Consider the following 12549-nt stretch of genomic DNA (forward strand, 5'->3'; position numbering starts at 1 on the left):
ACACACACACACTCCACAGGCGGTGATCTGCTGCACGCTGCAGCTTCAGCGTGTTGTGTAAAGTCTCGCGCTCTGTGTCGATACAGTGTATCGCTTTCTGTAGTGACGTCACCGGCCATGATCACGAGCCCAGTACGGGTTCAGACTGGACCAAGAAGGAAAAGTGTGTGTGTGTGTGTGTGTGTGCGCGTGTGTGTAAACCAGTGTATTACACCATAAACAAATCCTCAGTGTTCCAAACAGCCAAAAAGTATATATATAAAAAAAAAACAGCCAAAAAGTATTGGCACCCCGTGCTAACAGGTGCAGAAAATCACAGCTGTACTGAAACACTGGTTAACCCTGGCACTGCCACAGGTCTCACACACACACACACACACACACACACACACAGGACTCTAAACATGAAGACGGTCTAAAGTACAGTTATTATAATTCCGACTTCCCACTTCCGAGTAAAACAGGCCTGACTAAGTGTGAACAGTAGAGAATACGAACGCCTCTCCAACTCGGAATTCCGACTCGGAAAAGAAGTTTCTTGGCTTCTCATTAACACGCTGCAGACAGGCAGCACACACACACATACACACACTCAGACAACACACTGGCCTATTACACTGTCTTACAAATAAACTGGCACATAAACTACAAGTTTAAATCCCCTTCACAGTGTTAACATTAGATCCAGTAGTGCTGCATCTAATTAATTCATCATTTTATAAAACTGAACTGAACAATTTGGTTTGGGATTAATCAATTTAACCTTGTGAATATAATCTTTCAATTAATTTTATGTTACATACACAGTCATACACAATATCATATTCAGTGAAATGCTTATTCGACCGCTGATGACATAAAAATAAGAAAATAAGACTTTTCAATCATTTTCAAGTTTTATTGTCATATACATATAACAATGAGGCATCAATACCGTAATGAAATTCTTAGACCCGTGTTCCCCAACTTTACATAAACATATAAATATAAAAGGAGAGAGAAAAAAAGAATATAAAGTATAAAATAAGAGAAAATAGAAATATAGAAAAAACATTAAGCTTTAAAAATTTACATTATGTACAAGTAATAAAAAATAAAATGAAATTGCAGTGGAATTTATTTTCACAGTAAAATAATCAATGAGACAATTGATTTATCAAAATAAAACCAAGACATGGAAATTTTTTTACATTTATAACAGCCCCAAATGTGTGTGTGTGTGTGTGTGTGTGTGTGTGTGTGTGTGTGTGTGTGTCAGAAAGTCCGTCCAACATGTCAATAAACTGAACATCAGGTGGGGACGGGTGTCTTTCTGCAGTCCACAAAAGACAAATCTGTTATCCATCTGGATAATAAATCATGTCACTGAATTAATCTGAAGTAATGTCTTATAATAAAGCTCCTTGACCTTCTTTATAAAACAGTATTTATGACAAAACCTTCAGACCTGATGCACCTTGTACTTGATTGAAGAGATTTGACCAGAAACGCTTGTACTGATGGTAAGACATTTTCTCTGAGTTTAAGTGTTTGTATACTTTCCTTTTACAATATTAATTTCTCCCATAAAGTATATAATTAATTAATTTATTTACATTAATTCCAGGACCTCAACCTCAATAATTGCTTAAAAGTACAGAACTAAAATACATTTAGAGACAGAATCAAACACATAGCATAATCTTTTGAAGAATTTTAAATGGTGCTTCGAGTTGCTATTTAGAAGAATATTTATTCGACCGATTAGGGTTTAAATTCTAGGACTTTCAGATCAGTGCTGTCTGTTATTTGAAAACATTTCTTTCTTTACAAAGAAATGTATTATTTCTTGCCATATATTATGCCATATAAAATTATATAAACCATAACCAAGTCTTTGATGTCATAATGTGCAACCTCAAAAGATAAGAAAAAAAAATATATAGATCTATATAGATATATATTTAAATATTTGTTGTTTTTTATCTTTGTATGTAATTACTCCAGGGTACATAACAGTATTTTGTTAATTGAAAATAAGGCAGATTTATGAATATTAATTTTCATTCAAAAACAGATTATTCAGTAATTGTCACTGCCTGGAAAAAAAAAACTTCATTTTGTTCCTTAAAAACAATGACAAATTGTCAGAAAACTGACTTATTTTAAATTATCTACCACACACTGAGATTCCTATTAAATTTGCCTTTTTATATAAATAGTCATACTGTAATGTGCATAACAAGCAAAAGTTTTAAAGGAGAGATCTGTCTCATTCCTGATAAAAAAAATTAATCTTTGAAAAATGCCATTAGCAAGTTTAACTGAGTTGTTGTAATCTTTATAAGGCATTAGTAGAACTGTCAAAAATAAAATCCCAAATCCAAAAATAATAAAATCATTGTTAACTTCTCTTTTAAATCTTAAAAAAATAATAAAATAAAATAAATAAATACAGTAATATAAGGCCCTCATACTAAATCATATCTCTATAATTAGTTAGGCCTAGTATCAGCCTAATGTTACATGAAATGATTTTGTTCATTAGTTAGCAAATTCATTACTTGTTTAAATTGATTTACAAAAATAAAGGCATTCCAATTATTTGTAATTAATCCAATTATATTTATAATTAATTGAAGCGTTGAACACGGCCAACAAAAATGGAGCGAGGTCTGTAATGAGAACTTTGTAAAATTTCTTTACAGCCTGGAGACTTGTTATCTTCAAGGCATTTGACTGCATCAGTGATCTCAGCCATACATAATTCTTTGCCACACAACTCCTTTAGGTTTACACCAACCACTTTTGCATGAAGTTTTCAGCTTTTAAAGCATTTTGTTAAATTTCAGATAGATTAAATTTCAGATTAACAATAATATTATATTCAAATAAATTGACTCTAATGGTTTGTGGTCGATTAAAACACTTTCAATATTGTTTCAATATATAATTGTTTCAATATATAATTCTCACCAATATTGTACTGAAGACTGTAGAGATCTATCTTTATTACTCCCAGAACACATTATTTTGTCTCTGTTCTTTAGTGTCTAGATGTTCACAATGCCCAGACGAGTGTGGGGTCACAGTTCTCAGCGGGGTGTTAAGGACTCCCTGGAGCTCCGATATCCTGAGCTGAGATTCCGTGACGTCACTTCATCATGGCCCAGAGTGACGCAAAAGAACCGAGAGTCTGACTTTTATATAAATAATTAGGGACTTTTATAAAAATGACCCTGAGTCTACACACTTATTACCAAAGCTTATGCTGTACATAAGTATTTTTTTATGTTTAATGTATTTTGTTAATATACTTCCTTCCCTCCAACCAGGGACCATCGAGGCCAGTGGACCATCATGTTTATTCCCATTTTTACGAATGTGGCGGGGCCTCCGGTCCACACTCACACACTCATTCACACACAACGGGCAATTTAGGAGCGCCATTTCGCCTACTCTGCATGTCTTTGCGCTCTGGGAGAAAACCCACCTAGCACAAGGAGAACATGCAAACTTCCTGCACACAGACCCTAAGGTGGGAATCGAACCCGGACCCCAGCGGTGTGAGGCGACAGTGCTAACCACTAAGGCACCATTAATGTAATCAGAGTTACAAGAACAAGCGTCAACAGGGTGACACACTGTTATTTATTTAATTATTTATTTAGATAAATTAAAATTTAAAGTCTGTAGATTTTGTGATACTTTTATAATTTAATATCAGTTCGCCTATTGACTATCAAACTGCACTTTTATGTAATATTCGGTACTAATAACCGAGAATTATCGCATTCAATTTAAAATAAATTAAGCATTAAAAAGACAAAAAATTTGTAAATATATTTTTGTCATTTATTCAATCAATTAAATTAAAATTAAGTTCCGAGTCGGACAGTTCCGAATTCCCACATGTCGTGAACGAAGTAACGTCGAGCTTTCACTTTTATTTTGACAACATCCTGCTGAAAAGTCCCGGAAGTAAATAAAACATTACAAAATAAAAGCCGGCTGGTGATCTTGGAGACGCGCCATGGTATGATCACGCGTTTTTTAAAATTATTTTTTATTTAGAACTAGTATAAGTACCGGTGAAAGAGTTTGTAGAAATATTTATAATGTTAAAGCTAAAAAATTATTTGGTCATCTTCAATGTAATCAGTGATATTATTATTTTATTTTGGAGCCCACGTGCATGTCTGACTGCAACACAGAGGAAACCCTTCATGTTTTAAAACTGTAATTTAGTCAGAGTCTGATTTGTGTGACTTAATACAGTATATAATTATATATTCTATTAATCTCCAGATTGGTGGCTAAATATTAGGAAATTGTACAAAATGTACTGTATAAAAGTGTTCACTGCAAGATTTTAAATTTACTGTCATTTCATGTTATTACAGTCAATAAAACAGAGAGGATACAAAAAGGTTTATATTAGTTTATATTTATTATTTGTTTACACTAAGTTGTCCTTCTTTGGTGGTCAGACAAACACACACGTGTTCGGTCATTAGAGAGAGAATCACAGATGAGAAATGGGAAAAGTAGATCAGATAAAGATGAAGTTTTGTCTTAAACAACTCCAGCGCGTTAAAATATGGTTTATAACGTCACTTTTACTCAACATTTAAATTTCACTTGTGGTGCTTTGGGCAGAGGTCGAAGTACTGCAGAAGATTTATAAAGTTCTGTCCAGCTTTTGATTTAAGACGCGTCCACAGTTTGACGCATGCGCAGTACACTGTCAAGACGTGCAGTTTATAATCCGGCACAAAACCGTTCATAACGTCAGACAGACAGACAGACAGACAGACAGGCAGGTTCTCTGAGACTGGTTTCTGGTCCTCCAATGTGTGAAATGTAAAGATCTCATTGAAAGAGCGAGTTCTGACCCAATGTACAGTGACGAGTGTTAAAAGCGCTATACAAATAAAATTGAATAGAATTGTATTTAAACGCAAGAGGTCTTCATAATCTTATCATTTCTTCTTATTTTTAAAAGCTCTCCTCAGATTTTAAAAGCCTGGTCCAGCGTTTCTACGCACTTCAGACTGAGCGCCTGGAGGCGTACAAACTTTTCGAGGAGTAAGTGCGCGCCTTGTGATGTCATACCTTGTGTGTGTATTCCCGCAATGAACACTTTATTGGGAACACCTGTACACACTTACAGTACTACAATACATAATCATGCATAATACACACACACATTCCCGAACACTGTACACTCTCTGATGGAGCAGCATGCAGTGTTCCTAATTAAGTGGCCTCAGAGAGTGTACAGTAATTCTCCACCAGAGCAGCATGTAGTGTTGCTAAAAAAGTGACCTCAGATTGTAGAGTTATCCTCCAACGGAGCATCATGTAGTGTTCCTAATAAAATGGCCTCTGATAGTACACAGTAAAAAAAAAAAATAAAATTATTGTACATGTCGTGTTCCTAATAAGGTGGCCTCAGAGAGGGTACAGTATGTGTGTTGGGGGTGTATGGATGCTGTGTGTGTGTGTGTGTGTGTGTGTGTGTGTGTGTGTGTGTGTGTTAACCTGTGTATTGGTCGTTCATTCAGGGGTCACGAGGCGTACTTGAGGACGGGGCCGCAGTATGACTTCGAGCATTACAGACAGCTGGTCCACGAGATCACCAAAGCGTTCAGCGGCATCTCTAAGGAGGTTCTGGAGATCAAAGAGCGTCTGCACCAGGACCTGGACCGGGCGGATCTCTCCGAACACATCGACAAGCTGCAGATCAAAGAGAAGCAGAAACTGGAGTTGGTGTGTATTCAGTGTGCACAAGGAACATTTCTGTTTTTTTTAAAAAAAAATTTTTTATAACAAGCCTTTATTTTGTAATTAATATTTAAACATGACGTCTTTATAACATGTAACAGAGACTAGAGGAGAGCCACAGGATTATAAAGGACACATCGTAATCCACACTGTAACTGTGACTTTATCACACTCCACATGTACACTCATCACTTCTCCTGTCTGTCTGGAACTGAAAGCTGCAGGAGTCGTCCACTCACCATGGAGATATTTGTGGGAAAACAAAAATGAAGCCAAAAAAAACACATTAGGGCAAAACTAAGTACGCCTGTGTGGCCCACATGTTGGTTTCATTTTTGTTAAATAAATAACGGCATGGTGAAGAAAGTTGCTGTTCGCCGAATACTGTGACTCACTTCGATCAGATAATTTTTACACAAAAAACGTGAAATTAAAACTGGGGGGTACTAACTTTCGATCATTACTGTATCAACCATAAGAGTAACCATGGTTTCTATAATATTGAGAAAATGAAAAAAACCCCTTAATCAGCTGTGCATTATCAATCTATTACAGTACATTTTTTTAATCGCTGCGTGTGTGTGTGTGTGTGTGTGTGTGTGGACGCAGTGCAGTGTTTTTTTACTCACTCTGTATTTCTCAAGTCAGCTGTGAAAATGTGATAGATTTAAAGATTTCCTGACGTAAGGGTACCAAGATTTCGAACAACGCTGCATGTTGTGCCACTTTACTCCTCTTGGTTTCAGTGAAATTATAAAGCGTTTGTTGATAACGTGAGAAAAATAACACGTAGACAGAAACGTGTGCATGGTGTCATGTGGGCCGTAAGACGGCTGTCCTAAAAATCATTTAACTGGAAACAACAACAACCAAAAAGCGCATGAACAAGATAATGTGTTTAATACTCGATGACATCATTGAATTTTTAGTAATATCTGCTTTAATCCTGATCTGAGTGTTTGTGGATTGTGATAACCTTCATTAGAGCTGTGTGGCTGGAGGACCTTTTCCTTTCTTAACGTCTGCATGTGTATTTGTTAGCTAACAAATCAGTTCAGTACAGAGTGAGAGGAATTCTGAAATAAAAAATGAAATCTTCCTTACAGACGGCGCAGTTACAGCTCGCCAAGCAGAGTGCGCAGGATCATCCAGAAGATCAGAGCTACCAAGAGAAGGTCCAGGAGATCAGACAGGAGTGAGACTTCATGCCTTATTATTAATAAACATGGACTCTTATCACACGATCAGTAAAATCCTGCCTGTAGTCCAGTGAGGGCAAGTGAGCGTTCAGACAATAATGTTTTTCTTATTTAATATTTATCGCATGTATACACGTCACATTTACACACAGTTTTATTTTTTGACTTTGTAATTGTGAAAATGAAGAAAAATATATTTATAAAGATAAGCAAGTATAAGCAAATATATGTTTACAAACTACATGATTTGGGAAACAATAAGCAGCATTAGCACTTTGCTGCTCCGCCGCTGTAGTCTTCATGTCTTCATCGTCTCAGGGTTATGAGGATCTCGTGAACGTGGCTCTGTGTTTCTGCTCGTCCTTATGATGGAATATTCTGCTGTCGTCTCGCCAGTGAGAGTAATTTCTCCTCTTTACAGTATTGTTCCAGCAAGGCCCAGTCTTTTGTTTTTGCTAAACACTGAAGACATTCGGGTTTAAGATCAAAAGATTAACATGAAACGATAGACCAGAATGTCAGCTTTTATTTCCTGATGATGTTCCTGATATTCTGGGACACTGAGTTTATTGTTCTAACGGGTGATTGTGTGATAGGAGCAAAACAGAGCGCATTGTCATTTATTGCTTATTGCTTTCTGTAAAGCTGTTCTTCCTGCCGTCCTGCGACTCGTCACTCGTCTCCTGGCTGCTCTCTTCACCTCCGGGTCGATAGTCTGAGAGTGTGGTGTGAAATCCACCAGCTCTATGTATATATATATATATGACTGTACCAGTTGTAGTGACGGGGACTTTATTGTGTTGAAATTGCTATTAATTTTACACAAAAGACTGTTGATGTGTGTGCTGGAATTATATATAATATAATATATAAATATATTTATTTGGTTTAATTTGATCAAAAATCTGGTATCTCCAAATATTAGAATATTTCTTAAGATCACTTAAAAGATATTTATTATACAGAAATGTTAAACTTTTTTTTTTAATGATGTGATCAGCCTGTGGCACTGCTGAGCTGTTATTAAAGACCAGGTTGCTTTGATAGCGGCCTTCAGCTCATCCGTAGCTGTAAAATCCCCTTTGAGTTGGCTGGCCAATCGAACACAGTACTGTCATGGTCAGCAAACCGATTAATGGTAGTTCTGGCGCTGTATGCAGGTGTTAAATCCAGCTTGAACAGAAGCGCTTGTCAGTAGATTAAAGCATGAAGTGCTCCAAGTTCTCCTGGTGGACAACTGCGCTAACTTTGGACCTGATAAAACACAGTGACATGGCCCCCTAAATTATTAACGACTGTGGAAACGTCACACTGGGCGTGTATTCTGTCCCTCTTCATTCTTCTTCCAGACTCTGGCACCTTGGTTTTCAAATAAAATGCAAAATTTACTTACATCTTATTTACTTTGGACCACTGAGCAGCGGTCCAGATCTTTTTCTCCTTAGTCCAGGTAAGATGCTTCTAATGGTGTCTCTGGTTCAGGAGTTGCTTGATACTAGGAATGCAGTCGTTGTAGATTGTTTCCTGAAGATGTCAGGGCGTGGTAGCTCTTGATGCACTAACTCCAGCCTCACTCCACTCGAAGTGAAGCTCTTCCAAGGTCTTGAATTAGCTTTGCTTGACAATCTTCTTAATGCTGCCATCATGTAACTTTTCCTACCACACCTTTTCCCTTTCAGGCAACTTTCCATAAATATTTTTTGATACAGCCCTCTGTGAACAGTCAGCCCTTTCAGCGATCACCTTCTGTGGTTTACTCTCCCTCTGGAGTCAGCAGTTTTCCTCGTACATGTACCTAACTGGACCAAGAGACACACAGTATTTATACTGTATAAACATTGAAAAATTCAGAAAATTAAATATTCTGATATTTTATGATACTGGATTGTGATTTTTATAAGCTGTAAACCATAATCATTAAAATAAAATTAAAACAAAATAAGACTTTAAATATTCCACTTGACATGTCCTGGATCTAAAATATGAGAATTTCACTGTGTAACAAAAGCCAAAGTAATCAAATACTTTCTCTCACTGTTTGTCTTTAGCCTCATGTTTTTTTTCTCACTCTTGTCTTCTTCAGGATTATTAAAAACAAGGAGTCTCTGAGTGAAATCATGCAGGATTTCAAGTACGACTCCGAAGATGCAGAATGAAACAGAGGCTGCGTTCTGAGATGGACCTGAATGGAGTTTCACCCATAATACGACCTCTTATGCGAGGACTGGCCACATATGTTGTGTGTGTGTGTGTGTGTGTGTGTGTGTGTTCAGTGTGAATTCTGTATGTTTCATTATTGTTGAAGATCTGTTCTTTTAAAGAAGTTGTTTAATAAGTAATTTGTGTTACAGTTTATTTTGTTCCTTTAGTTTATCAGGTATTAAACTATTACAATTATTAACCTTGTGCCACCTTTACAAAGATCAAAACTACAAAAAAACAGTTGTATGTCTCATAACAAATGCACATATAAGAGGTTCTCTAAAGAACAATTCACAACTGATTCCATGTCAAACATTTATGAGGCATTTTCCAATTAAATCTTTTTTACTTGAATATTTAATTCATGTGAATTTGTATTATATGTCCGTGTAGAATAATTCATAAGCCAGTTTTTCACACATCCAGATAATTATACCAGCCAAGAAATTTCCCATCTATATTGTGTGTGCGCGTGTGGTTGGATGGTGAATAATCCTAATTTCGGAAACTCCTCAACAAAACACGTCCAATAGTTCACAGTCCAATACAGTGGAAAACAGCTCTGAGGAAAAATGGCATCCAGGATTCCCCTCACGATTTAAAGTTGCAGAGACGGCATTGTTACGGTTAACTGTGAGATTAATTTCCTAAGGCGTGATGGTAGTGTGGAGAAAGGGGACAGGTTTAGTCTAGTGTATTGTTATGCTTTACATTGTATATTAGTGTCAAAGGCGTATAAGACTCACTTTGTCAGACTTACAGTACAAACTGATCCCGGAATGGAACTCATTTGTAAGTTGGGTACAAAATGTATAACCTGTATTGTATTACCAATATAATGTATTGGTATGGAGCCATGCCCTAAACTATAGTACTCTGCCTTAACTTTGTCACATTTTTATTTATTATTGTAAAGTAAAATAATACATTTAACCCTGGAATGATTATACTACTGTCATTATGTATTTGTGAGCTGTACGCTTTTCTCCAATCTCGCTTTTCTACCCCTCATTAATCCCCCACCTGCTACTTCATTTTACCGGCTTTGTACATGTACTTTACACAATAACATCTAATCAGAACTTCAGCCTTCGTAACAGCACCACCACACAATGACTCATCCTCTCCTCCTACAGTTGAACCACCTTCCTATTTATTTCCTCTCCACTTTATTCTTAATAACGAGAAACTCTTTTATTTCTGCTCCTTGGCCAATGAAAGTGCTTAAGCAACAATTAAAGATAAGAACAGCCGAGAGGGAATGGAGAAAATCACAACGTGATGTCGACCACACAGGGAAACCAAATACCAATCTACTTCTCTATTTTGCTCTGAATGAGAGCATCTGGAAAATTCTCTATACTACTACTATATATTAATTCTAGTTTTTATTTAAATCATTAGGTACAACAAAATACATTTATACTGATGAATAATGAAAAATAAAAAAAATTTGTAACTCTGCCTTGCAGACGTCATGTGATTGAAAATAAAGTGTTTAGTTCTTTATACTGTTACTAACATCATTACATAAAAATCTATAGTAAAAATAAAGTGGGCGTGTCTGTACAACAAGGATATTTGTGATAATTTGAGGGGACATAAGATGAGTAATAGAACACATCAAGATGGTTTTTGGAATGTTTGTCTGTTAGTGTAAGTATCACATACTTTTAATGGGGGTTTCACAGGTGTATTTGGACGAGCTTGAGGTAACATATAGGTTTCGTTATAACACAATCTGCCCACGGGAAGAGAAGATTACATACAGAGATACAGTTTTGTACTTGAACCTCTAATAATGAACTGGACTCCTTATTAACTTAAAGACATCATCTGTAATACTAAACTTTCTTCTAATACACAGTATCAATCCCTGCTATCCGTTATCACCCAGATGAGGATGGGTTCCCTGTTGAGTCTGGTAGTAGTAGTCTTAGTGTGGGAGCCCCCTAGTGATGGGGAGGAATTGGACACGACTAAATTGGGAATACAATCTGGAATATCTGGGATATCAACCCCTCCAAAAAAAGCTATAGAAATAAAAGTTAATTAGAGTTGAATTTTATCAGTTTGTATTTTTGATTTTGTTCTTTTGATCATTACCCAAAGATCACGACCATAAGTAAGGTTAGGAACGTAGACTTGCTAGTAATTTAAGAGCCTCGCCATATGGCTCAGATCCCTCTTCACCACTAATATTCAGTTCACTGACTGCATCACTGCTGAAGCTGCAACCAACAAAATACATATATAGCAAAATTAAATATATAAATCTTACGTAGATGTAAAAGATCATCAGTTTCTCAGTAATAGCAGTTTGAAAGGCTTGTCATTGTCCAATTGGCATAAAATTTGTTAGACAGATAGAATGCTGGGGAAGAATCCTCTCACCAAATACTAGTTAAGTCTTAAGTCCTCTAGTACAACCAACATACCAAATCACAGCTTAACATCTATTCATTCTGTATCCTCGGACCCAAACGCTTTGACTACATTTTTCTTTGAAATCAAAGCACTATGTTTGTGTGATGAGCTTTTAAAGCGCATTATCCAATGTTCAGTCCTCTTGATATAATCGCATTCACTTAGGCTGTTCAACATCTAAAACCACTCACGGCTCCTCCGTTCCTCTACGCTTAACAACTCAAGCAATATTCGTTCCAATTTAATGGGCAAAAATTGCAAAACATTGCCGTGTATCATGAGAAAAGTATTGTGAGGCAGTGCTCCATCACTCAGGGGTGGAACTGCAGCCTTATAGCCAGTGCATTCGCCCTGAAGCCCCTGGGAGGTTTGTGAAACATGCATTATAGCCAACAGGATGCAAACTGCTCTAATTTCATCTGGTTATTTAGACAACACTACTAATGGCCAGTCCAGTCGTGTTAGCTGTGCAGTAGCTGTTGTTTCTATCAGGATGCCTTTATTTCAAATTCTTGCATGAATATAAAAGCCGAGGCCAGACTTTGAAAGGGAAAAAGAAAGATTTGGACAGAGCTTTGATTAGATCGATCAACATCTGGCTTCCTTAGTTAATTAGTAGGTGCATTAAATGTACTAATGTTTATTCATCAACAACAACAGTTTCTTTATGTTAAACTTCCACTAGTTGCTAAAAGGAAGGTCTGGCACAGGTCTGTCTGTGCTTTAATTTAAACACACATGCTGTGATTCTATAGCAATAGGCAGCAATAGGCAGCACCAAATGCCTTAAGTTTGTGAATTATTTTATTATATCTTATATTATATAAAATATATTATATTATATTTTATTATATTATAGTGTTTATTCATCATGTGTAGACAGTAATAATGGCCATAATGTGGAAATCACTGTCTACTGTTTTTCTAATGCTTTATAAAAGCATTTAAAGTTACT

General features: G+C 36.3%; 1 protein-coding gene across 1 annotated transcript; it reads left to right on the forward strand.

Annotated features, from left to right (window-relative positions):
- The first annotated feature begins 3966 nt into the window (after window positions 1–3966).
- rex1bd (required for excision 1-B domain containing) lies at window positions 3967–10558 on the forward strand. The gene is made up of 5 exons (XM_053513419.1): window positions 3967–4015; window positions 4985–5067; window positions 5547–5751; window positions 6873–6961; window positions 9049–10558. The coding sequence occupies exons 1-5, from the start codon at window positions 4013–4015 to the stop codon at window positions 9119–9121; spliced, it is 453 nt and encodes a 150-aa protein (XP_053369394.1). The 5' UTR covers window positions 3967–4012; the 3' UTR covers window positions 9122–10558.
- The last annotated feature ends 1991 nt before the right edge of the window (window positions 10559–12549 follow it).

This window comes from Clarias gariepinus, chromosome 15 (assembly GCF_024256425.1).
Source record: "Clarias gariepinus isolate MV-2021 ecotype Netherlands chromosome 15, CGAR_prim_01v2, whole genome shotgun sequence".
NCBI lineage: Eukaryota > Metazoa > Chordata > Actinopteri > Siluriformes > Clariidae > Clarias > Clarias gariepinus.

Bases quoted from the DNA above. Each gene is read 5' to 3' on its own strand.
- rex1bd (XM_053513419.1), top strand. The intron at 5,068-5,546 runs GTAAGTGCGCGC...TCGTTCATTCAG, and splicing joins GCGTACAAACTTTTCGAGGA to GGGTCACGAGGCGTACTTGA. The intron at 6,962-9,048 runs GTGAGACTTCAT...TGTCTTCTTCAG, and splicing joins GTCCAGGAGATCAGACAGGA to GATTATTAAAAACAAGGAGT.